This window comes from Anabrus simplex, chromosome 4, assembly GCF_040414725.1.
Source record: "Anabrus simplex isolate iqAnaSimp1 chromosome 4, ASM4041472v1, whole genome shotgun sequence".
In the NCBI taxonomy this organism is placed as follows: Eukaryota; Metazoa; Arthropoda; class Insecta; order Orthoptera; family Tettigoniidae; genus Anabrus; species Anabrus simplex.
The window spans coordinates 166,126,192-166,154,049 of record NC_090268.1 but is presented as its reverse complement, the minus strand read 5'-3'; the positions used below and the strand labels follow the sequence as shown (position 1 = coordinate 166,154,049).

Sequence of the window (27,858 nt, the reverse complement as noted above, 5' to 3'; positions counted from 1 at the left end):
CTGGTTTTCATTCTCCTCGGGATCGGAATTGTCCGACATACCTGAGTGAGAAGATACAGGAGATCAAGACCCTGGATGGTCTTTCCTACCAGGAAGCGCGCCGTAAGTTTAATTCTACAAATACACCTGCCCATACAGTCGACTATAGCTTGATAGCTCAGAGTCTTCCAGGTTTGTCATTTACAACCTGCTCCCAGCAACGTCGCAAATAGTCAAAGCTCGAAGGGGGGGACCACCCCACCTTTGACCAACCAGAAGTCTGTACAGGCTGGCAGTTCCCAGCCGGCACAGCAAAGGGGAAGACTAAGTCTCCCCCCCACCTAGGAGGTCGACGAAAGTCGTGCCCCAGCCGGCAGAGGCGGCATCGTCGACCAGGGCTGGGAAACCATCTCCCAGCCCGTCTAAACTCGAAAAAAAGAAGGGGAAGAAGAGCGCCCGTGCTGAGCGCTCTCGGCCTTCCCCTGCGAAGGAGAAGTCATGCCCCCAAATCTGGGGTGTATGAGTCTGCGCCAGGAGGCACTCCTGCTCCCAAAGCTGCGCGCTCTCCTCGTAGGGGAACTACTCTCTCCCGACAAGCGTCGAAGTTCTGGGCGGCACCCCTGCCATCTTTTGATGACGGGATGGATGTCGCGCTGTCCTCTACATCTACGGATGTAGAAGTAAATAGTGTTTAGGCTTACGAGCATTTTGTCGCTCATAACCTAACACTCCTTTTATAGTCCACACTATGGCACTGTTACAGTGGAATTGTAACGGTTATGACAGGCATCTTGCTGAGTTACGTCAGCTCATTAGTGAGAATGCAGCAAGTATAGTCTGTATTCAGGAGACCGACTTCAGACCTGATCATCATACGGTCTTGAGAAATTTCAGACTATACTTGACAGAACGGTACTATGCTCACCGGGCTTCCGGTGGTGTTGGCATTTTGTACATTCTGATACCTACAGCGAAGAGATTCCATTAAGAACTCCACTCGAGGCCGTAGCTGTTCGCGTTCCGCTGCCTGTCATAACAACAGTGTGTAGTCAAGCTCTTAACATAACTGATGTCACTGATCTTATAGATCAGCGTCCACCTCCCTTCCTCTTGTTGGGCGATTTTAACGCCCATCACCCCATATGGGGCTCCGAGACGCCTTGCCCCAGGGGGAGAGAGTTGGAAACATTAGTAACAGAGCTGGATTTATGTATTTTCAACTTGGGGGAACCAACTCACTTTAGTGTACGTTACGGCACATATTCTCGCATAGACATAAGTCTATGCAGCCGAACGTTGGTTCTACCATGACGAATATAAGAACCAAGTGTGATGACTCATCGAGTTCAGGCGCGCCCCGTTAGGCGGCGCTAGAGTTTGGTAGCTCCACAATACCTATCAGCTGGTCTTAGGAATGGTGACACAGGAAACGTATTACTCCGTAACTGATAAGTATATACACTGTCTTTTATTTTTAAAAAATGAGAGATTACAATTAAAATACCACGGCAGAGAACAATGGAAAAATATCATACATGGAAATAAGAGCTACGACTTTCATCACATGTTGCGAAAAGCACAAGTTACTCGAGTGTATATATACATAAATAACACAACTCCCAGCATATTAAAAAAACACCCATGAACTATTTAAAGGTAATACTCTACTTACCATCTCAGTTTGTCGGTTACTGGACTTTCGAAAGCTTGCGTGAAGATTTGGCGGATGTTCGAGATCGTAAATCTTGCCGGATTTCTTTCACTCTGAAGAAAAATCGGCATTTTAGATAATGATAAACAAGCCTGGAGATTATATCCATAACATGTTGAAGACAATAGCCAGCGCCTGAAGGATCAACTGAAATTTTGTCTATCGAATCGATACAATCAAAAAATATTTCGCTCCATATCAATTTTGAGTTCAGTTTTTCACTAAATACTTTCTCGGCCTGGAAAAGAATGTCACATACACATTTCGAAGGGCGTGTTAAAAACACTTCATTATTGCTTGAACCGTAGTCTATTATTTCTGAGAGAACTGAAAATGTACTATAATTATTGTCACGTAGAGAATGGGCACAGGGTGAACACTTAATATATTTAGAAGAGTGCTTAACAACGTATCCAGCCAAATGGTTCACTAAACACTTCTCAATCGAAGAGTTTCGAACTGTGTATTTCTAACCTGCTTCTCCAATAAATTGATTCTCGATTTTGCCGAGTTTAGACTGGATCTAGCTCGATTTAAATTTCGATTAGCAATTTTTAGGCGCCTTTTCAGTGATAATATTGTCTTTTCGGCATCAGAAAGCACACTAGAATAACCCAAATTTTGATCAACATTAGACTGACCTTTTAATTCTCCACTTGCTGCTACACTCCAGTCTTCAATCTTCTTTCTTCTTCTCCTAGTGCTGTCTGGAATCTTTTTTCCTGTTGGGAGTTTCATGGGACTTAATCTCACTTGAAAGGTATTTCGGCAAATTAGGGAAAATGTGAGGCACTGCTCCTGGACGTAATTTCCATCTCTCACGAGGCATAACCACTTTTTCAGCATTCACTATAAAGTTATCTGATTTTACTATCAAATCATCAGAGAAATGAACTTGACCAATTCTACTATTCCTTTCGTGGAATAGCTCTGGCCCATTTTTCAAATTTATTTCTATCCTTCGTTGGTGCAAAATTTTTATACCATTAACTACTCTACCATTACCTGACTTACAGCCAGGCACAAAACAGTACGGCATGCTGAACTATTGATTTAATCAGGCCACATAACACACGTGCTTTAAGTGCTCAACACGCAATGAACTGAGTTTAGGAACTGAAAGCAAAGGAAATTCAACTTGTTGACTTGAAATATCTCGCACAATAACATCTCCCGCCCTTTCCAACACATGGTTTGCCGGTCTATTGAAGCACGTGTTGGACATAGACGTTTGCAGTGCTCCCAGTGGCGGTCCACAAACTACCACGCTATAACAGTTGAGTCATCACACTTGGTTCTTATATTCGTCATGGTTCTACTGTTTCAGTGGCATACACACGATCTCTGTGACAGTGACCTTTTTCCCCATCACCCTTACTTTGTTGAAACATAAATCCGTCGAGGCTCCCCCTCGATGGATACTTAAACATGCTGATTGGCCAAAGTACACATCACTAGCTGTCTTTAATGACGATATCAGACGGAGTGTCGGCGAGGAAATAACTTACGTCACCCAAGTTATTCTTGCTGCTGCTGAGGAGTCCATTCTGTTCTTCTCGGGGACTCCTCGTCGAAAACTCGTTCCTTGGTGGAACGATGAAGTAGCAGCAGCCATCAAAGAACGCCGTCGTGCTCATAAACGTTACCGTCGACAGCCTACTGTGGCCAACTTGGTAACATTTAAGAAACTCCGCGCTAAGGCGCGAGTTCTTATTCGACAAAGTATGAAGGCTTCACGGGAGAGATGTGTCATCCATGACGTCGCATACTCCATCATCTCAAGTGTGGACGAAACTTCGACGAATTTCGGGTATTCAAGGATCATCTGCTGTACCGGCAATTTCCATTGCAGGCAGTGTCGCCACTAATCCTCTCACGATTGCTAACCATCTCACTGGTCATTTCGCGGATGTCTCTGGCTCCGGGAATTACTATCCTGATTTCCTCCCTCTGAAGCGGGAGGCAGAACGTCATCACCTTAGTTTTGCCACCCAAGCTTCAGAGGACTACAGCGTGCCCTTTACGGAGTGGGCCCTAGCGCTTTGCACGGACACGTCTCCTGGACCGGACAACATCCATAACCAGATGTTGAAACACCTTAGTGATGATAGTTTACTCTCCTTCGTGTGTTCAACCGAATCTGGATAGAGGGTGATTTTCCGTCTCAGTGGCGAGAGGGCATAGTCATCCCTGTCCTCAAGCCTGACAAAGATTCTAAGTATGCAGGAAGTTACAGACCGATTTGTCTTACAAACTGCGTGTGTAAGCTATTTGAGAGGATGGTAAATCGCAGACTCGTGTGGTGTCTGGAGAAACAAGGACTCTTGTCCGAGTACCAATGTGGTTTTTGAGCCGCTCGATCCACCACAGACCACTTGGTACGCCTGGAGAGCTCTATCCAGGATGCGTTTCTCCGCAAACAGCACTTGGTAGCTTTCTTCTTTGGCTTGGAGAAGGCCTACGACACCACCTGGCGATATGGCATCCTTTCAGTCCTGCATCAATGGAGATTCCGAGGTAACTTGCCGGTATTTATTGCGAATTTTTTGTCCCTCCGTCTATTCCATGTCCGAGTAGGGAGGACATATTCGCAATACCACGTTCAAGAAAATGGAGTCCCACAGGGATCGGTCCTTAGTGTTACTCTGTTCGTGATTGCCATAAACGGTATTGTCGTTGCTGCTGGTCCAGCCATAATACCGTCCCTATATGTGGACGATTTTGCTCTGCACTATAGCTCATGCAGTAGGGCAGTCGCAGAGCGACAATTACAGCAAGCTATTAGGAGGGTAGAGCAGTGGACCTTAGAACGTGGCTTTCGTTTTTCCACCACAAAGACCTGTGTTGTCTACTTTTGTCGCCAACGTTCTCTTCACCCTCCTCCTTAACTTTATTTAGGAAATGTAGCTATACCTGTAGTTGACACTTACCGATTTCTTGGGATCCTTTTCGATAATAAATTGTCGTGGGAGCCACATCTGCGGCAATTGAAAGTACAATGTGCTAAGAAGCTTAATATCATGGAGTTTCTTAGCAGCACTTCTTGGGGGGCTGACCGCACGGTGCTCTTACAATTCTATAGGGCACATATTTTATCTCGCCTAGACTACGGCAGTGCAGCATATGGCTCAGCAAGACCAAGCGTTCTTGCGAAGCTAAACAGCATCCACCACAGCGGGGTTCGGTTGGCGACGGGAGCCTTTCGTACAAGCCCCATAGCTAGCCTGCTCGCTGAGTGTGGTGTGCCGCCTTTACACCTGAGGCGCCAGCAACTGCTTCTTACCTAGGCTACAAATTTGCGACAGATGCCACTTCATCCAAGCTATCATTGCGTTTTCAACAATGGCAACCGTTTGCTGTACGCCGCTCGTCCCCGAGCAACGCGGCCGGTTGGAATACGCGTGGAGAGCAGTTACAGGTTGTTTAACGTACCTTCGGTTCCTTGCCTTGTCAGACAACCAAGTGCGGTACCTCCGTGGGTAGTACAGCGACCTGAAATAATCCTGGAGATACACACTGGCCCGAAAGAAAACACGGACCCTTCGATTTATCGGAGGCTCTTCTTGTCCGTTGTTGGCCGCTATCCAGGTTCAATCGTCGTCTACACGGATGGTTCAAGGACAGACACGAAGGTGGGCTGTGCGTTCGTTGTTGACAATGATAGGTTTCTTTTCGCTCTCCCGGAAACCTGTAGTGTGTACACAGCAGAGCTCTATGCTATTTGTAGAGCTTTGCGGTACGCACTGTACAATGAACGCCGACACTTTCTTGTGTGTACTGACTCCTTGAGTTCACTCCAGTCTATTGATACCTGTTTCCCTCGGCACCCCCTGGTGCAGCGGATCCAGGACTTGCTGGCCGGGTGTTCGGATGCCGGCACCAGAATTACGTTTCTGTGGCTCCCATGCCACATGGGGATCGAGGGAAACGAGTTAGCAGATCAGGCTGCCAAGGATGCAGTTACACTGCCCCCGTTGCCTTTCAAGGTTCCAGCAAGTGATATTCGCTCTCACCTGAGACATCTGGTCATGTCTCATTGGGAGATGGAGTGGCAGGCCATTCCACTTCCCAATAAGCTCAGAGCGATAAAAGGAACAATGAAGGTATGGAGGACTTCCCATCGGGCTTCGCGGAGGGAAGCCGTGGTATTATGTCGTCTTCGGATCAGCCACGGTATCGTAACTCACTCGCCTCTTTTGAAAGGTGAACCCCCTCCGGTGTGTACTTCCGGCGACCATCTTACCGTGGTACACATCCTTACGGAGTGTATGGACCTGGTCGATCTTTGCCGTAGTCTTAACCTTCCGGGTACCATCTCCCTTATCTTGCGAAATGACGAGCAGTCAGCAGACCTCGTCATCCGCTTTGAGGGATAGTGGTCTGTTTTATCGTGTCTAGTGATGTCCTTTTTCCTTGTGTATTTGTTTCAATTGCGCTCTTATCCCATTGACTTCATTGTAGTTTGTGTTGCGTATTTTAATGTGTTATTTTAACTTCTAATGTAAATGAAGTATATATATCTGCACCACCAGGCAATGCCTTATTCCTTTTCTCCCTGTATTTTCTCTTATTTTATTAGAAAATAAGGCATTGTGAATTAGATTCACTGCTGTCTTAATCTCATACTCATTTTTCATCACCATCTTTTTTAACTCTTGTCAGTGGATACATTTTTTTAAATTTTAAATATCATGTATCACGTTGTCCATCACGTTCCATTAGGGGCCGATGACCTTCGATGTTAGGCCCCTTTAAACAACAATCATCATCATCATCATCTTCCTTGAGCCGGGCTGAGTGGCTCAGACGGTTGAGGCACTGGCCTTCTGATCCCAACTTGGCAGGTGCGATCCTGGCTCAGTGGGGTGTTATTTGAAAGTGCTCAAATATGTCAGCCTTGTGTCGGTAGATTTACTGGTACATAAAAACATCCTGCGGGACAAAATTCTGGCACCTCGGTATCTCCGAAAACCATAAAAGTAGTTAGTGTGACGTAATGCGAATAGCATTATCTTTTTTCTTGATGATGTTCTAACTCTAGGGTCACCAAGTTATGATTTTAATTGTATTATTACTTATTAACAGTCGGCATAAGGACAGACAAAGCCTACACTTGTGTACATAACTTTTTTTTACTCCAAAGATTATGTGGGTAGCACAGTCCATAGAATTAAAAAATCTCCTGTTCTTCCCATGCCTTAGGCCTACCTACGTACAAGAATCAATATTATTTGCAACTAACAGCATAACAAAGTTAAATCTCATCAATAAATATCTTCACTTACATCCAAACTGTACGGGGTTTCCCGTGGAGCAGAAGGAGGTGAAAGAAGGTGCTGGGGTGAATGGGTCTAACTACAATATTAAAGTTAATTTAAAACTTTAACAGAGGTTATATTTCTTTAGAATTTCAAAAATCAACAAATAACAACGTAACAGGTACAATTAGCAATTTAGAAACAAGTCAAGGAAAATACAATATAGTGAATTCCACAAGTCCTGGACTTCAAGCCCCTCGCTTTACAGTTCTTGAGCTCTCAGCTCAAATTTACAAAGAGCACAAATTTACTCAAGGGCAGAAATCCCCCAATTCAAAGAGCACTTGCTCCCAAAATTACAACCTCTATTCTTCAAGAGGCATTCATATATCTTCCAAAACCTTGATAAAGAGCGAACAGGCTCTGTTTTCCAAGCCTACTCAAGGCAGGATCAGCTTACACTTCCTGGCCTCTCAAACCACGACTTACAGTAGGAAAATTATTATACAGGGGTATTTAATACCCAACCTACTGGGCCTTCATGTAAAAGGAATAATGGTTAAATAAATGGCCCTAAAACAAAATAAATGGAGGCGAATACGTGCACTTCGAGATATGAACTCTTAAAACCTAATGGACACTAGGCCGATGAAACAGGGGCTATTCCCAAACTACTGAGGTGACTCGAATAGAAATTACTTTACCATATTACAGAATGAAAAACAGTTATAAAAACGTTGTCACCTCAAACCAGGATGCAGGGGAGCTCGAGAGGGTAATTCACTCTCTATCCCCAATTTACAGTTAAAGATTTTATGAAGTTTTTCATTAGCCGGCAGAAGTTACATTTTTAGAAAAGTAGGTTACATAGTTAATGATTCGGACCTTTCCCTCGGGTTAAACTGCGGAGTTAGCTACAACAAGAAAGATGTTATGTGGCCATTACCTTGTAGAAGTTCTAACAGCTGATGAAAGAGGCCATCCACCTCCCGCTTTGACACACACACTCAGTAAGATGACTATCAATTGGCCAAGAGACATGCAAAGCCGCAGTTTATAAAACCTCAGGGAAAGTTAGAGACCATTCAAGATTAAACTAGCCACACCCTCTCATGTTTATTGGTCAGTTTAAAAGTTACACTCAGAATTGAAGAAGAAGAAGAAGAGTGTGATTGGTAGAAAATTAATTACAGAAATTAGGGATTGGCTAGATTCAAAACTGGTGGAAAGAAAAGGTAAATATTGCCAACCCAAAAATAAATTAACATTAATCAGTAAAAAAAGACTTATGAATACAAAACTTCTTTAAATCAAAAGTTCTTTCACTTCGCACCAGGGTGCATGATCGTAGTTTTTTGCAGTGTCATCTCCGGGAAAATGTCCAAACTTCTTGATGAATAGCAACCAAAATACTGATAAATTCAGTCAGTGTAGGCAACTACACAATAACAAAATTACTCTATTTTAGCGGTGACATCTTCTGATTAAATTTCTAAGTAGGTGTAGATTCAGTTTCACTGTTTTACCAATAGAGGAGTTCTTTAGGCGCTGAATTTGACTGCGCGGCATTGCGGTGTACCTCCCGGTACACAAACATTTACATTTTATTATTTACATCACTTCTTATGTCTTGTTCACTGTTACCGCGTTTTGGTGGTAGTTATGCATGAAAGAAGGTGCTGGGTGGTGAATAGGTCTCAAGCTACTAAAGTGAAATTAATTTTAAAATTTAACAAGGTTATATTTTCTTTGCAAAATTAGGTAACAACAAATAGAACAGGTACTTAGTAGCCGAAACACGATTGAAAAATACATTTACATAGGTACCCCATTTGGGGCTTCAAAAGTCAGAAACATAATTCTTGAGCAAGGAGCCCAACCTTACAATGAACACCATACAACAAAGGGGCCGAAAACCCCCAAACATGCCAGAAACATTTGCTTCCAATTACACCCAAAAGCCTCCTTGAGGCAGAGACACAATTTTCAATAAAGGGCAACTTACCCTTAAAATACAAGCCTATCATAGGCCACTCCGAACTCCACCTTTAAGCTGTCCTCAAAGGCCATATACACAGGGGTAAAATACCCAACCTACTGAGGTCTGTTAAATGACAAGAAAGTTAATACATGACCTCTAAAATACAATTTGAGAGGAGGCGAATTTGCACTCCTAATACACTTTGCTTAAGACCTACTTGGCACTAGGCCATTAATACAAGGGCTAATCCCATACTACAGAGGTGACTTAATAACAATTTACATTACATTACGGAAGAATTGGTTGAGAAAAATAAGTTCACCTCAAGACGATGTGAGTCGGAGCTCGTGAGGGTTAAGCACTCTCTATCCCGATATGTCGTTTGAAAGATAGAATAGATACCAGTAGTTTTTACATTTTAAAGGAAAGTTACATGGTGGACGGCCTAGAACCCGCCCCGAAAGTTAAACTGCTGAGCTAGCAAAGAAAGAATTTATTAATCGGCCATTACCTTATTGTTGACCGCTGCCGGAGAAAGAGGCGCTTCCCGCCTCCTGCTATGTACTTAATACACTGAAAGATGGAACAGAAGTGGCCAGGAGACCCGAAAATCAGCAGTTTATATCCTCTCGCGGAAGGTTCTAGGCGTTAGGGGAAAGAAAACACCCTCCCACAAACTCTTTATTGGGTAGGACCCCGCAACAGGTTCAAGTTGGGGGAAGATACACCAGATTGGTCAGAAATTAATAGAAGAAATTCGGGATTGGATACATTCATAACAAGGGGAAGAAAGGGGTAAATATTGCCAACTTAAACAATGACATAAAGAAATTTAACAAAGAACAAACTCTTGAAATTAAATTTTCTCCAAAAAAATAGTTCTTTGACTCCGCACTAGGTTGCACTATTGTAGATCTTCAGTAGTGTCCTCTAGAAGAGAAAGTTCACACTTCTTACTTCAAGCGAAACAAAAACACATCAAAAGTGACACAGTTCTAAAACTCCAAAATTTACAGGTAGTGACATCTTCTGAGAAGGTAGAAAATTAATACCGTCAATAAAGTTCAGACTTCCTCCTGCAGAGGAGTTTTAACTGGCGCGCATTTAAATTAGCGGCGTGGAGGTGTACCACCCGGTACATTCACAATACACGAATGTTAACATTTTATTAGTCTTATTACCCCCACAAGGTTCTTAGTGAGTAAGAATGTTTTTAAGGTTAGGGGGGTGTCTGAATGTGATTGTGGGGCTCTTTCTCTCCTGCTAGTTTTCTTATTTGGGTATTTATTGCTTGAGTTTCTCTATAAAGGTCATCTGGTTTTATAAGCACCACATCTAGAATATTATTCCCTCTAGTTGGTTCCGTCACTTTCTGGTTCAGCTGTTCTTCCCAGATTAACTTATTTACCATTTATTGGTCATCCTTTCTGTGATTCGCATCACCTTCCCAGTTTATATTTGATAGGTTGAGATCACCCGTTACAATAATGTTCCTTTCTGTGTCATTCCCCACAGAGCTGATTATCTTCTCAAATAAATCAGAATCACCCCTTCCAGATGTGTACATCATAAAAACAAGTTGTCTATCATACTTTTTCATAGCTTAAGAATTCTTCTTTACCAGTATGAATATTCCCCCTCCTACCATTCATATCCTGTCTATGATAAACACTCCAGTTCCGGAGAAAGTTTCTGCATCGATAATATAGCTTCTTGGCTATGATTCAACTCCTCTCAGAAAAAGATCATTCTCACCTTCTTTCTATATCTGAATTGTTTTGTAAAGACAAAGACTGAAACTGTGTGAAACTCTTGACGAGTGGAATCCATCTCGAGTTGTGGTGTTGCCATCTCATACATACAAGAAGTAGCAAAATTCAATAAACAGAATCCCTTGGCTGTACGTGTGAGTGAATTTCTGGTCGAGGCAGAAAGGTTGAGATGATGTTGCCATCTGTTCTTCATCATCCTGATCTTTCATTTTGTCTACTTGGTACTTATTGAAACAACCACAACAGTTGTGATAGTACATATATCACACCCCCGAATTATATGTAGAAGTTAGAGATATTATTGTCAGTATTCGATTTATTATTATTATTACTATTATTATTATTATTATTATTATTATTATTATTATTATTATTATTATTATTATTATTATTATTATTATTATCAGTATTTCATTTGTATATTGCCATTTATATTGGTAAGCTGGAAGATATCCACATATGTAGGTATGAGTAATTTGTTTTGCACGAGTGGGAAAACATTGCTTTAATAACTCTGGTAATTTGGTTGAGTCATATGGCTACCCCAGTGTTTGTTGCGATGTACTTGTGTCGGGAAATTCATGAGTCATATATATATCCCAGCCTGATGAGATGAGCTTGTTGTTGTATTAGGGAAGTTCGTTGACTCATCCGAGGCAAACCCCAGAGTTTGTTTATCTCTTGGGAGCAAGGTCTTGACAAGAGGTTCACTCATGATTGGCTGGCAAGCACCAATCCAGACGTATCGTCTGAGAGGAGGGGGATGTTGATGTCTATAAAGGTTGATCATACGGCGGCAACCGAGGTGATTGTAAAGGAACGAGAAGGAAGATAACTACAACCAGTGACACTGTATAAGAGAACTACAACTGACGCACTGTACGGGAAGGAAGTGGTGCTGATACACGGTACTGGAGTGACACGGCTGCAATGGACTGGACTTCAAACGTTCATGGAGCGTAGTCTTGTTATGTTTGTGGAAAGTGGCTGATTGTGGAGAGTGCTTGCGCATTAAGTATTGTAGCACTTGTGGCGGCCTAGCATTATATGTTGGTGAAGGCTATCTCATACTTTCCATAAATTTATGTTGAGGATCGACAGACGTATGTATATATCTTTACAAGTGTTAAAATATGTGAACACAGTAGTACAAGGTACAGTATCTGTGTGATGTGATAACTGCCGATTATGAGAATCGGTAAGTCGAATTGATATAGACACAGTGAAGGGTATTTATTTTCATACATGTACATTGTTCATCGGACTATCTACAAATGGTAGCTTAGTTCTCGCTTTCGTTTTGCCACGATTTTCATTGTTGTTGTTGTAAATATTGAGTCTTCCAGCAATATTTTATGTGTGTATTATATGTATAATGTTGTATGTTGATGAGGTGCTCATGCACGGAATTCGTTAAGAATATAGTTAGCTATTTTAGAATCAGTGTTATTGATGAACCTAGGTGCAGTTTCTACCTAATTAGTCATTTTCAGGAGGTTAGGTAAGGCCTGCAGCAGATGTACCAGTACGCAGCATTATGTACACGCCCTAGGATATACAGTTTATCATGCTCTTATCTAAATTCGAGGGATCCATTCTGGTGAACTCTGGCGCCCATACTACGGACATTTCGGTTAATTATGCTTATTAATTTTATTAAGTTTTTGAGTAATTTTATTTATATATTTTATTCATGATTTTATTTATTAGTAATCATCAAAAAAGTTACACAGTCAGAGACAGTGAAATTGGACTGAAAATAAATAAATAAATAAATAAATAAATAAACTAAGAATTAAATTACAAACTTACATTCCTCAGCAGGCGAAATGCTTGGCATTTCTGTTTCAGCGCGTGAGAGCATGAGATTTACCGGAACGAGTGAGTCTCCCGCTCAATGTGTTGACATTTACAGGTCTGAGAAATGTTGCTAACATGCAACTAATTTTAAAATTTGATTGCTTTTATGTAATGCTAAATTGCAATTAGTATGGATTATTACATTTTTACGTTGTTGCTAAGCAATTATAAAGAATCTGTTGTAAAGAAAACCAAGGAGCAATTTTCATTACTGTAATTCATACTGGTTGACATGCTATTATCAAAGCACAATAATCCACAATTTATCTTCCATTTAAATACAGTAATGTACCACAGAACTAGAGAATTCTATCCAGGTCCTTATTTCCAATCCCAGAATTTCAGGATTATACTTAGTCAACACCGGAATTATTCTGGTATTGAGAGTTACAAATAAAAAATTAGAAAATCTTACAGAAATCTGTTCTGTAGTCAAAAATAAAAATTTAGACAAAAAAAAATATTTTGTGGTATACACCTTAATCTAATCACTAACTAATCAGACTTGGTCACACTAACCAGATTTAAAATCACTCGGTCTCTGTTAGTTATCCTTTTTCAAGAATCAGTGAGAACTCTTTAAACTTACTTGAATTGAAAAATCTTTATGTAAGAAACTACGCAAATAAACTTCGAAAATTAACAAAAAAATTTTTTTTGCTATTTGCTTTACGTCGCACCGACACAAATAGGTCTTATGGCAACAATGGAACAGGAAAGGCCTAGGAATGGGAAGGAAGTGCCCGTGGCTTTAATTAAGGTACAGCCCCAGCATTTGCCTGGTGTGGAAATGGGAAACCAGAGAAAACCATTTTCAGGGCTGCTGACTGGGATACGAACTATCTCCCGGATGCGAGCTCACAGCTGCGTGCCCCTAACCAACTCGCCCGGTACACTGTGAGCTTGCATCCGGGAGATAGTGGGTTTGAATCCCACTATCGGCAGCCCTGAAGATGGTTTTCCAAGGTTTCCCATGGTTTCCCATTTTCACACTAGGCAATTACCGGGGCTGTACCTTAATTAAGGCCACGGCCGCTTCCTTCCCATCCTAAACCTTTCCCATCCCGTCATCGCCATAAGACCTATCTGTTTCAGTGCGGCATTAAGCAAATTGTAAAAGAAGAAATTAAAATTGACCAGATAGACGACTTTCATGTAACAACATAGTAATTAGGTACCATGTACAAGGATGAGAAGGTCTACCTGTTCAATGCTGTATATTATATTTTAATATTATTTCTTACATCGAGACTAGTTTAGACTCTTGAATTGGGTCATCTTCAGCGTTAAATTATAAATGGAAAAGAACATTAAATGTAACTTGAAAACACCAACACCTAATATAATACTACTGGCATGTCTTAAAGCATTGATGAAATATGTTGTGGTTACACGAGTCCATTAAAATTGATGTCTCTTGCACATGTGTTGCTTTTTCTTTTAAGAAAATCATAGTCTTGGTTATGGGTGAGGAGGGTCATTTCATATCATTGTAAGTACAGTCGAACCTCGATATCTCTAACGTCCATTACTCGAATTTTGAGTATCTCGAAGTAACTTGAATTTCCTGGGCATTTGTCCTATTCTTCAAGTGTATTTATTTCTCTATTACTCGAAATTCGGCTACACAAATTTCTCGATTTCTCAACGCAAACATTTCCTCCCTCGAAGCAAAAAGTACCTCGAATTTTGTGCAACATTAACTGTGCAATACGGCATTTGTGGTTTGTGAGGAATAGTTAAGTAAAGAAAATGTTACAATGATGCTGGGAGCGAATATGACAGGAACAGAAAAACTAAAACTTCTAGTGATTGGAAAATAGGCGAAACCTTGCTGTTTCTCGGGAGTGAATTAAGACCAGTCTGTTTCAGTGCGGCATAAAGCAAATTGTAAAGGAAAAAGAAAAAAACATTGACCAATAGAAGACTTTCATGCAACAACAAGGATGAGAAGGTCCATAAATTCAATACTGTATATTATATGTTAATATTATCAATACATTAAAATGTATTTAATGTGTTGAATAGGTGATATTATTAATAAACTAACTAGCATCCTACGGTATAGTATCTTCAATACGGATCCATAATGATATTTATCACTTGCAACAAGTGAATTAATTACTGATCACATACGAAAGCAACCCCCGAAGTCGCGGAAGACCAGCTCCATTTACGAATCTCGGCTGTGTGGTATTGACAAGAAGTTTCAATGTGAAGGCAGGAAAGGTTAACAGTAACAAGCGCCGGGCTGAGTGGCTCAGACGGTTAAGGCGCTGGCCTTCTAACCCCAACTTGGCAGGTTCGATCCTGGCTCAGTCCGGTGGTATTTGAAGGTGCTCAAATACGACAGCCCCGTGTCGGTAGATTTACTGGCACGTAAAAGAACTCCTGTGGGACTAAATTCCGGCACCTTGGCGTCTCCGAAGACCTTAAAAAGTAGTTAGAGGGACGTAAAGCAAATAACATTATTATTATTAACAGTAACAAGCAGAAGAGACTAACAGATTTTTTTCCAAAGGTGTTAACGGTGGTATGTTTCTTGTTTCACACTGTATGTACTATATCCCATCTTCTAAAAATTAACTATAATAAGGGTTATAATTAAAGTGATGCCATAAAATAGAGTTTGTATATTTTTAAATACTGTTACAAATATATTCAGTATAAGCCCATGATTTAATTATGTGCTATACATGCTCAAAAGCAGTGATCTCTAGATCTAGAAATTTCAGTAACTCGAAATAAAATTTAGCTCCCGAGGTGATTCAAGATATCGAGGTTCCACTGTAGGTAGTAAGTTTCTTAGCAAAAAGCATTTAAAAATAATATTAATCAGTCACATTTCTCTTAAATAAAAAGAAAACTAATCTAATAGGAACATTCTAATTTGAATTGTGAAAATATGATCCGAGAAATAACGCGTCCGTTGTCTTATCACCGAATCTGCTTCTCAATTTGTTGTACATATATGCAGCTGCTGAAAAAGTGCGTTCAGGTTTGGTGGAAGTTGGAGGAATCTTTAATAGGCCTAACTAAATAGCCAGGCTCAGTTGCTCAGACTGTTGAGGCGCTGGCCTTCTGGCCCCAACTTGGTAGGTTTGATTCTGGCTCAGTCCGGTGTTATTTGAAGGTGCTCAAATATGTCACCCTCGTGTCGGTAGATTTACTGGCACGTAAAAGAACTCCTGCGGTACTAAATTCTGGTACTTCGACATCTCCGAAAGCCAAAAAAGTAGTTAGTCGGGCGTAAACCAAATAACATTATTATTATTATTATTATTATTATTATTATTATTATTATTATTATTATTATTATTATTATTATTATTATTATTATAGGCCTAAATTGGCGTAGGGATGTGGCGACCCCATCGCCCAGTGGGAAACCACTGCAATCAGCTACCCGAGTATTGGCGGGAAAACCATAACATATGCGGAGTATGGAGGAAATGCCTACTCCCAGTCCTGAACAACTAGGATGAACTTGTAGCACTTCATTCATCACCAATTCATACTTCATTAATCACCTTTCCAGATCACATCTGGAATTGTAAAGCCTGACCTTGGTCAGAAATGTTTCGATCGAGAGATCAGACAATCAATGATGATGAGTCTTCTAATGAATAAATCCACCGGTGTGGACAAACAACAACAAGGATCTGCACAAAGACACCACTCGGAATCGGTGGGGTGTCAAGTAGAAGACCTAGGCGAATCGGAGCGCCTGGAAGCCCAACAGACAATCGACAGACAGCTGACAGACAGTGGACTAACCCAACAATGTAAGAAGAGACTTAAGTTCAACAAATCAGGAAAATTTTCATACTTTGCAACATTAAACATTAATTCACTAAGTAAGGTGGGCAAGTTGAAACATTTAACTGATGTGATGGACCAACATAGGATTTTAATAATGGCTTTACAAGAACTTAGGAACACAGACCAGGACCCAATTGAATCAGGAGGTTATCGTCTCTACAAAGGACCTCCAGGAGAAAGAGTAATGAAGAATGTCCCTCAATTTGGTGTAGGTTTTCTTGTTCATAGTAGCATAATAGACTCAATTGAAGAATTTTCTTCAAAATCTTCGAGGATGGCACTTCTAACAATTAAAGTAGGGAATAAAACTTATACTTTAATAAATGTCCATGCACCAACAAATGACAAAAACAATAAAGATAGAGAAGGAGTTGAAAACTTTTGGGAGGAACTTGATTACATATTAGCGAAGATCCCTGATGAGCATATAAAAATCTTACTTGGAGATTTCAATGCTAAAATAGGCAGAGAAAAGAAGTATCGCACAGTTGTAGGAAAATGGCCAGCTCATAAATTAACGAACAAAAATGGCCAAAGATTAATTGAACTTTGTGCAGATCATAGACTCGTTTTGGAAACCACCAGATTCATGAGGCGACCACATAAACTTATGACATGGAAATGCCCTAACGTAAAATTGGGAGAGTTTCAGATTGATCATGTTGCCATGGATAAAGATTATCATAAAGAAATTTATAATGTCAGAGTCCTCCGTGGGGTAGACATTGACTCGGATCATTATATCTCAAAAATAAAAATCAAGTTAACACCAAAAAGGAAACACAAACATAATCATCTCAAAGCAAGGAGAAATTATGATCCCAGTTACTTAATAAATAATAAAATATATTTAGAGAGATCCAAAACACCTTTAAATGACAAATTAGAGACAATGATCAACAAACTTAAAACCATAGCTGAAGAAATTGCCCCAATCAAAAGGAGAAAGAAACATGCGTGGTGGAACGAGGAATGTGACAAAGCAATTCAAGCAAGACACAAGGCATGGATAAATGATCAACAGAGGAAAACGGAAAAATCTCGAGAAGAACTAATTAATGCCAGAAGACAAACAGCTAAAGAAATTAGGACAATTAAAAGGAATTATCAAAAGGAAATGCTTAGCACTATAGAAGAAACATTCAATCAGCATAAAACAAGAGACTATTACAAAACATTCAAGCAATATCAATCTAAATTTACCCCTCCCACACTTATGTTAAGAAATAAAAATGGTAAAATGGCACACAATAATCAGGATAATGCTAACATTCTTGCAGAATACTTTAAAGAGTTACTTAATTGTGAGGATCCTGTGGAACATTTAGAATTTGATCCTAACCCAAAAAATAAAACTCCATTACAAAAGATTATACCACCAGTTTACAATGAAGTGAAAACGGCAATTAATGCACTTAAAAACTACAAAGCAGCAGGAGAGAATCAAATAGTAGCAGAAATATGGAAGAATGCTAATGATCAGACTATTCAAAACCTACATAAATACATCATTGATATTTGGAACACGGAGAAGCTTCCTGAGGAATGGAATACAGCGATAATCCACCCGCTGCACAAGAAAGGTGATCGCTCCGATCCAAATAATTATCGGGGGATATCCTTACTTGATATTACATACAAGATTTTATCCAAGATTATATACACAAGAATCCAAGAACAACTCGACCAAGAACTTGGAGAATATCAGGGAGGATTTCGACCAGGTAGAAGCTGTCCAGATCAAATCATTAGTTTAAAATGGATAATGAAGCACCAAAGAGTTCGAAGTAAGGGTCTGGTCATCACGTTTGTAGATTTTAAAAAAGCATACGACAGTATTCATCGTGACTCATTATTAAAAAGCCTTAAAGAATTTGGCTTACATCAAAAACTTGTTAACCTCATTAATATGACTTTTAAAAATACGAAGGCAAAAGTTAAATTTAGAGGTGAATTATCAGAATCATTCACTATAAGAACTGGACTTCGACAAGGAGACGGACTTTCACCATTGTTATTTAATTGTGCATTGGAGAAGGTTATGCGTGAATGGAACAAGAAATGCCAACCAACTATCAAGATCGGTAGAAATATTAAACTCAACTGCCTTGCTTTTGCGGACGATTTAGCATTACTTGCAAATACAATAGAAGAGGCTAAATTTCAAATTGAACAACTAGAAATTATAGCTAAAAAAATGGGATTACAAATTTCATTTGAAAAAACAGAAATGATGCCAACTTTTAAAGTTGATTTACCAGTTATTCAGCTGAACAGTAATAAAGAGATTAAAATTGTTCAGAAATTCAAATATCTTGGGGAAATAATAACATGGAACACAAATGAAAAAGAAGCAATAGAACACAGAACAACTAAATTTAAACAAGCACAAAGACTTACCTGGCCAACCTATAAAAAAAAATCTCTTTCGATAAACGCTAAGCTGAAACACTATAATTCCATAGTTAAACCAGAGGCAACCTATGCTAGTGAAACTTTATTCAAATTAAATGTAAAATCTACAACAGACAAATTACAGAAAACTGAGAGAAGAATTCTTAGAACAATTATTAATAAAAAACACCAAGTTGATGGACAGTGGAGATTGTTGCCTAACAACATTGTCTATCGTGAATGTGAATCAATAATATCTACAATGCGTAAAAGAAGAATTTCCTTTTTCTGTCACATATCAAGATTAGCAGACACCAGGATATTGAAACAACTATTCGATTACTTTTTGAAGAATAAAATCAATAATAATTGGTTCAAAGAAGTTCAAGACGATTTGGAAGAATTGGGTATAACTCGGCAACAAATCAAAGACAGAAAAGAGAAGAGGATTTTGAAGAACAAAAGCATAAGTCTCAAACTAAAAGTAGTTGAACGGAAACAATATACTATATCGGACACACAAAGGGCTTCCAGGTCGGAGAGGATGAAAAAGTTCTGGGAGAAGAAGAAGAAGAAATTAACTCAAATGTATTGATTTCAGTGCTCCAATGTGGGCGTAAAATATGTAAATAATAAATAATAATAAATATAGGCCTAAATACTTGCAAGCCCTCTCTAGGTTTAGCTCCAAGTAGAATTTGAAGACTCGCATAGCTTCATTTCCTTCTTAACAATTTTAGAAATATATATATTTTAGTTAATGTTTCAGGAGACATCATTTTCATGCTGAAGCTTTTTGTTGAACGCTTAAATGAACATCTTAATATCCATGCAGGAAAGTGCATTTTTGGTGAAAAAGAAATTTCATTTCTGGGTTATCTTGTGTCAAACCGAGGAGTTTCACCTCTTGTGGACAGAGTAAAGCAGTACAGTAGTAGCAGAACTTTGGACGATTTTTGGGACTTGTGAATTTCTACCGACGTTCTTTACCACACACTGCAGAAACTCAAGAACCCTTATTTTGATCTTTGAAAAAATGCGAAGAAGAAAGATAACTGTCCAGTTGCGTGGAATCACATAGCAGATGCATCGTTCACCAAGTTGAAAGATGCAGCCTTGCTTTCTCACCCATCACCTGATCTGCCCTTAATCGTAATGGCTGATGCTTCGGACTATGCCATAGGAGCCTCGCTACAGCAGCTGAGGTGGGGGGAGACGTCAGAACCACTCGCATTCTTTTCGAAGTGTCTCTGACACTCAACGCAATTATAGCACCTACGATCGTGAATTGTTAGCTGCCTATTGTGCTGTGAAACATTTCAGATATCTGCTAGAGGGCAGGCAGTTCACCATATTTTCAGACCGCAAACCATTATCATTTGCTTTCAGACAAAGCGTGGACAAAGCGACACCTAGCGAACAGGGACACCTTGATTTTCTTGCACAGTTCACTATGGATATTAGATATATCTCTGCTGACACATGCTCTAGGATTGCAGATATTACGTTGCCAACAAGTATTTCATACGAAGATATAGCTAAGTCACAGAATGATACAGAATCGGAATATATTAAAAAATCAGAAACCAGTTCATTGAAATTCACCACCATGGTTTTATCTGATGGATCTAAGTTGGTTTATGATAATTCTACAGAGAAACTCAGACCATACATCCCGCTGTCCTACAGAGAGAAGCTTTTCCATGCATTGCGTGACTTAGCTCACCCCGGCATCAAATGAACAGTGGATTTAATACAACAGCGCTTTGTTTGGCCTTCAATGAAATGAGATATAAAACTGTGGGCAAAAATGTGCATTCCTTGTCAAAGAGCAGAAGTTTTCAAACACAAAAAATAGTGCTATCGGAACTTTCAGTCAAGTCAGTGATCGCTTCTCTCACATTCATGTGGACATAGTAGGGCCACTACCTTGTTCTCAAGGCTCTACATACCTACTTACAAAGATAGATTCACACGTTGGCCAGAAGCAGTACCACTAAAAGACATTACTGCAGAATCTGTTGCAATTACTCTCTTGTCATCATGGATTGCATGTTTCGATGTCCCTAAATTCATCACCACTGCCAGAGGACGATAGTTTGATTGCCAGTTGTTCACTCACCTCACAAGAGCTTTGGCAATATACCACATAAAAACTACTGCTTATCATCCCGCTTCCAATGGGAAAATCGAACATTGGCATCGCAATCTCAAGGCTGCCTTAAGAGCTCGCTCCTCAGATGACTGGGTCAACAACTTACCTACCATCTTAATGGGCATCCGTGCATATGCGATTCCTTTGTACAATGTCACTCCAGCAGAAATGACTCTCGGTGTTACAGTCAACTTCCAGTTGATTCCTTTGATTCAACACCGTTGGCCTGCAACATTCCTTCTTTTGTCTTCAACCTGAGGCAGCACATAGCCTCACTGAAGCCAATCAACATTCGACATCACTCTGCAAAATCTATCTTCAGCCACCCGGAACTTATGACTACTTCTCACGTCTTCTTCAGACAGGATGCAGTTAGAAAACCTCTCCAACCGATTTACAATGGTCCGTATCTTGTAATGAAACGTTCTGAAAAGAACTTCATTCTAGAAATGCCCCATGGTCAACAGACAGTCTCAATCGACAGACTTAAACGAGCCTTTCTACTGCGTAACATGTAACCTACACCACCTGAGTCGACTTGTCAACACTGGTTTAATCCAGCTCTGTGATCAACCCTGGGGATAGCCATCAGTCCAGCAAGTGGATTACACATTCTGGTCGCACGGTGCGTTTCCCAAGCAGATTTTTCCACATCACTGGGGAGGGAGCAGTATGTGGCGGCCAGTGATTCATGAACTATTAAACTCCTTGACTCATGTTGTTTGTTCCATATTTTCTCTGAGTTTTATATTCTATTCTTTTGTTCTAACCTAACAAACATCTTGTTTCGATCTTTGTATTATGTACTTTTAGTAATAAATAGTGTATATTTAAAAAACAAAAACTACCATGTCAAAGTGCAACGTTCGAACACTGACATCATACATAATTTCCACCCACCTATCATTAACTTAACCGACGTAACACTGAATGAGAAGGAATCCAAAATGTTGAGCAGAAACCCAAAACACAACTGGCCAATTGCTTCCCATCTTAATGATCTCATTACAACAGTAACAAAATTAGAATTAGCCATTACCAAACTTCCTAGCAATGAACATTGTTTATTGTATATACTCATAAGCAGACTTTCCATTTTAGTGACATTTTCACTAGATTTAAAGAGTTTTAGATGTTTTTTGTCACCAAGATATTAAATATTATTTATTGCTTAGCTAGCGATGATCTTCTGGTGATATAATTATTATTAATATTCAAATTATCTTTTACTCCGAGCCTAGTAATATTCCATCTAATTGTTCATCAACTTTTGTTAGGTTCTCACAATTTGTGTTGTACAACTTGTGTTAGTTAATTTTTAATTTTTTTGTTTTTCCCCCAGGCTTGATATGGTTGTACCAGAGTTTATGGAACTCTTCAAAGAACGAGCCACAGCACCGTTCTTTGTGTTTCAAGTGCTGTGTGTGGCATTATGGTGCCTCGATAAATACTGGTACTACTCACTCTTTACATTGGTGATGCTCATCCTATTTGAGTGCACCTTGGTACAGCAGCAACTGCGGAATATGGCAGAAATTCGTAAGATGGGCAACAAACCCTATATGATCCAGGTATGTACTTGAGACTTCTGAACATAAGTGTCTTAGTTGTTTTCTTTTCATCTTCCTGTCAGTTGCCTCAAAAATGTTACTCCTTTGACAGTCTTAGAACCCTAGTGTAACAGGATTTAAATGTCTTGAAATCAGTTTGCTTACTCTCTATATAAAAGTGAAACTTTGTGTGTGTGTCACAAATAGGCTCCAAAACTATTGGACCGGTATTGCTGAAAATTTCACAGTTCTTACAGTATTACTCCTGAGATGGTTTAGGAAGTGGTTTGAACAAAATCCGATGGGTAGTTTTTTATGATGAGTAATTTTATGTAATTAATTTAATTGCAAAGCCGCACCAAGATTGGATCGACTTAATGGACACATTGTTGCTAGGCAACAGCAACTTAAGCTGTATCATGATAGTCCGGTAAGAAATCTATATAATACTAGCTGATGTACCCGTGCTTCGCTACGGGATTCTCAGAAAGACTGACTTGGTGGTTTTCCTAACTGAATTCAACATAGGTCATTACAAAAACGTCAGTAGGAATGTAGCGATTGAAAGCAGTGTTATCATATAAAATACTCAATCAAATGAAAAACCGCACACTTTCTCACTTTCAACAAACAGTACTATGGTGCCGTTCTAACAGTCCAAAGTTTCAGAGCTGGAACAACCAGGTTGCAGACTGCCATCAACACTCCTCTGCCATTATTCCATTAAATATGCACACTACTCATTCCAATCATTGCCTCAGAGCAGGGATTGAATAGCTCGAATACGATGATGAACCAGTGTGTTACGTACCTGCAGTATTGGAAAATGTATGAACCAGAGGAGTGGCATGCTAAAGAAGGTTTTCCAACTTCCTAGCTATTTCCCGCCAATGTTCAGTCGGGCTGTTATACGCGGTACGCAGTAGTAATCCCATCTATTGGAGTTGAGCGGCACCATAAGAAACGAACAACATCACAGCAAACAATGGTCAATGTAAAGTTATTGTTGATCAGTGTTATGCGCCTTGGATATTGTAGGCCTTCTGAAATACCACTCTTATCATACTCGGTACAGTAAAACTGAATGAAACATTAATGATTGGAAATTGTATTGTCTATAATTTTTGTTATGTAGTATCGTACTTTTCGATAGGACCAATAACATAGGTACCGGTATTTAAAAATTAAATTTCAGGCGCCTTCCCCTAAACTACCATTTCATCTCGGGAAAATAAAATTATTTACAGCTTAGACTGTAGTTTCTTATTCCCCGACTCTATATAGCGGTTTTCATTAAATTCTGTTAACCCATTTTCTCGTGGCTCGGCGTTGATATGGACTTAGCAACAAAAATACAAATTCATGAATATCTGCGTTATCATAGCCGGTACGGTAAAAATGTATGACATAAATGATTGGAAATTGAATTCTATATAACTTTAGTTATATATTCTTTATCGATAGGACTGCTAATAATATAAATATTCGATAATTAAATTTAAGGCCTTCCCCTAAATTACCATTTCACTCAGCGTGAATAAAATGATTTATAGCCTAGATTATAGCGGCTCATCCCCCGACTTTACATACCGATTTTTATTAAATTCTCTTCAGCCGTTTTCTCGTGATGCGTGCACATACATACAGACAGACAGACAGAAATTACGGAAAAGTAAAAAGTATATTTCCTTGTTACTATGGATATGACTGATGCAGAAATACCATTCTTTTCAAATTCTGAGCAATGTACAGACATAACTCTTATTTTACATAATATAGATTACATTTCAGGCCTTCCCCTAAACTACCATTTCACTCAGTGCGAATAACGTTACTGATAGCCTAGATTAGAGCGACCTATTCCCCGACTTTCCATACCAATTTTCGTGAAGATACGACCACTAATAAAATAAATATTTGACAATTAAATTTTAGGCCTTCCCCTAAACTACCGTTTTTCTCAGCGTGTATAGCCTATATCGTAGCAAATTATTTCCCATCTTTATCTAGCGATTTTCATTAAGACACCACCACTAATAACATAAATATTTGAGAATTAAATTTTAGGCCTTCCCCTAAACTACCATTTCACTCAGCGTGATTAAAATAATTTATAGCCTAGATTGTAGCGGTTCATCACCCGACTTTAAATTCCGATTTTCATTAAATTCTCTTCAGCCGTTTTCTCGTGATGCGTGTACATACATACAGACAGACAGAAATTACGGAAAAGTAAAAAATGCATTTTCTTGTTACTGTGGACATGACCGATACAGAAATACCATTCTTTTCAAATTCTGAGCAATGTACAGACAAAACTCTTATTTTATCTGTTTGTCTGTATATTGCTCAGAATTTGAAAAGAATGGTATTTCTGTATCGGTCGGAACAAGGAAGTGCACTTTTTAATTTTCCGTAATTTCTATCTGTATGTATGTACATACATCACGAGAAAACAGCTGAAGATAATTGAATGAAAATCTGTATGTAAAGTCGGGGAATAAGTCGCTACAAGGCCATAAATAATTTTATTCACACCGAGCTCGATAGCTGCAGTCGGATAAGTGCGGCCAGTATCCAGTATTCATGAGATAGTAGGTTCGAACCCCACTATCGGCAGCCCTGAAGATGATTTTCCGTGGTTTCCCATTTTCACACCAGGCGAATGCTGGGGCTGTACCTTAGTTAAGGCCACGGCCGCTTCCTTCCCACTCCTAGCCCTTTCCTGTCCCGTCGTCGCCATAAGACCTGTCTGTGTCGGTGCGACATAAAGCAAGTAGCAAAAAAAAAATTTTATTCACGCTGAGTGAAATAGTAGTTTAGGGGAAAGGCCTAAAATTCATTTATTGAATATTTATATTAGTGGTCCTGTCGATAAGTACTACAAAACTAAAGTTTTATAAAATTTAATTTCCGATCGTTAATGTCTTATACATTTTTACTGTACTGGCTATGATAAGAGAGATATTCATGAATTTTGATTTTTGTTGTTAAGTCCATATCACCACCGAGCCATGAGAAAATGGGTTGACAGAATTTAATGAAAATCGGTATGTTAAGTCGGAGAATAAGGAACTACAGTGTAGGCTATAAATAATTTTATTCACTCTGGTTGAAATGGTAGTGTAGGGTAAGGCGCCTAATTTTTATTTTTTAATTACCTGTGTTATTGGTCCTATCTAAAAGTAGTACGTAATAAAAGTTATAGAGAATATGATATCCGATCATTTGTCTTATTCAGTTTTACAGTACCGACTATGACAAGATTGGTAGTGAATGATGATTATTGTTTTAAAAGGAATTAATGAATTTAGCTGAATATAGACTTTTGTTGCTTAGTCCATATTTACGCTGAGCATTGCTGGCATAGAAATACCGTATAATCCCGAATACCACCCGCACTTTTTTTTCCCAAAATATTGGTTCTAAATCTTGGGTGCGGGTCGTATTCAAGCTGTTCATTCTCGTAAATACTACGTTTTCATGGAGTATTGAAATAGATTTGAATACGGTTACCGTACTCAATATACCACATGTAAACGGGCATTCAGGTCTTATTGTGTTTTAGATGCATTCTAGAAAACAAGATGATTTTTCTCAATACGGTTACAGTGGCATGTAAATGCGAAATGTAAGGTAATGAAATACTGTAAATAAAGAATATGGGTAAATATGAAAGCCGCTGCTGCGGATGCTCGATCGTCATTTGTTTCACAAATGTTGCTGTCATGGTGGTTACACGAATACCTGATCTCGCGGGATATCATACTTTGCGAGAGTCGAGTCTGTTGTTTACGGAAGTCTACCTCGCTCACATTCGAGTTCCGTATCTGTCCCGTGAAAGTGCTGTCTCAGTAGTAAGCGATGGATTCAAAACAGCGTCTGCGTTCATTTACTGTGCGTGAGAAACTTAAAGTTGTAAGTGAAGCTGAAATATATGTCAATCGTACCTTACATTTGGCAGAAAGTACGATATTGACGAATCGTGTATTCGTGATTGGCGGAAGAAGGAGAAACTTCTAAAAAGTAACGGCGATCATAGAGCGTTCTGCGGACAGAGTGCAGTGTTTCCAGAAATTGAAGAACAATTCCACAAATTTGTGACAGAAAAACGTGAGGGTGTTTCTAGTGAAATGTGTCAATTGAAAGCACTAGAGATCTCAAAAGAACTCAAAACACAGGGCTTTACTGCAAGTGGATCCGAAACTTTTATCGGAGAAAGGGATTGTGCATTCGGAGACGTACTGCCCCCATTATTGCCTAGCAAAGCCCAGCCAGTGAGTGAGAGATCCCAACGGGGACCGTTCGTTTATTGGCTATTGTTTTCTAGAGGCATTTAAGGGAAAGAAGGGTTGCTGACCAAGCCAGAAAAATAAATTTTAAAACAACACTCTGACATTTATTAACACAACCAAATCACAAATAAAAATATTCTCGCTGATATTATTTCTTTTACATTGAACTTTCACAACATCCATTTCTTCCTCAGTCTTTGAGAAGCACGTATTTCTTAATGGACAGCCTTACTATTCTGTAACGAAAATCAAAGAAAAATTAGGCCTACCGCCTTTTAAAAATCAAAATATTCGGCTGAAAGAAATTCAAAAAACTTAACAAAGAGGTTCACAAAATAACTCGATAACTGTCTTGCTGATATTTTTACAACAAAGTAGTTAAAGGCTTCATGACTTTAAAGTAGCCTCAACACGTGGTTTAAGTTGAATTCTACTAAGTTTTATCATTTAAAGTATTTACCATTGGTCAATAACACCAGTATAAGCTTTAATAGAAAATCGAAATTAATTTCAAAACTTCAAAATTAATTATTATTATTATAATAATCAATCTCTCCTTATTTAATTAACACGTCCTTCACCATCACACAATCGTGTTTCTAATTAATTTCTCACTGCATCATTCACTTAGCAATTGTCATTAACACTCCAAATAATTATTTTTCAATTAATTATTGTGACTCATTTTCACCAAAATTCAAAGTAATTATGCAGCTAATGAACATCTACTTCGGATCTTTGCATGGCATTTATGTTTTAAATTAATTTTTAAATATTTCAAAATTCAAATATAATTGTGTTAGAAAACTTTGTTATCCACGTGTGGGCTAGTTAATTAATAGTTTACTTTACAAATCGATTGCCTTTGTGAAAATAACGAGATGATCTTTCCTTTTAAATCACGTTCATCAACAAAAATAAATCCTTTCCTAGTCTTCCTCGACTTAAACTTATCAAATTTTTCCTTAAGGGAACGAAAATTACTTCGTAAGGTAACACACAATGATGAATGTAATCTGCGTTGTCACAAGCACACGACCAGATCTAGTTAAATAGAATAAACATGATACAAGAAAAATAC

At 39.1% G+C, this 27,858-nt stretch overlaps 1 protein-coding gene across 1 annotated transcript in view; it reads left to right on the top strand.

Moving 5' to 3' along the window:
- The window catches only part of LOC136871743 (endoplasmic reticulum transmembrane helix translocase), a 211,353-nt gene that overhangs the window by 40,099 nt on the left and 143,396 nt on the right, over positions 1 to 27,858 (top strand). Inside the window, exon 4 of the mRNA XM_067145292.2 lies at positions 22,275 to 22,503. Within this exon, the coding sequence (XP_067001393.2) occupies positions 22,275 to 22,503 (229 nt within the window). The remainder of the gene's footprint in view (positions 1 to 22,274; positions 22,504 to 27,858) is intronic.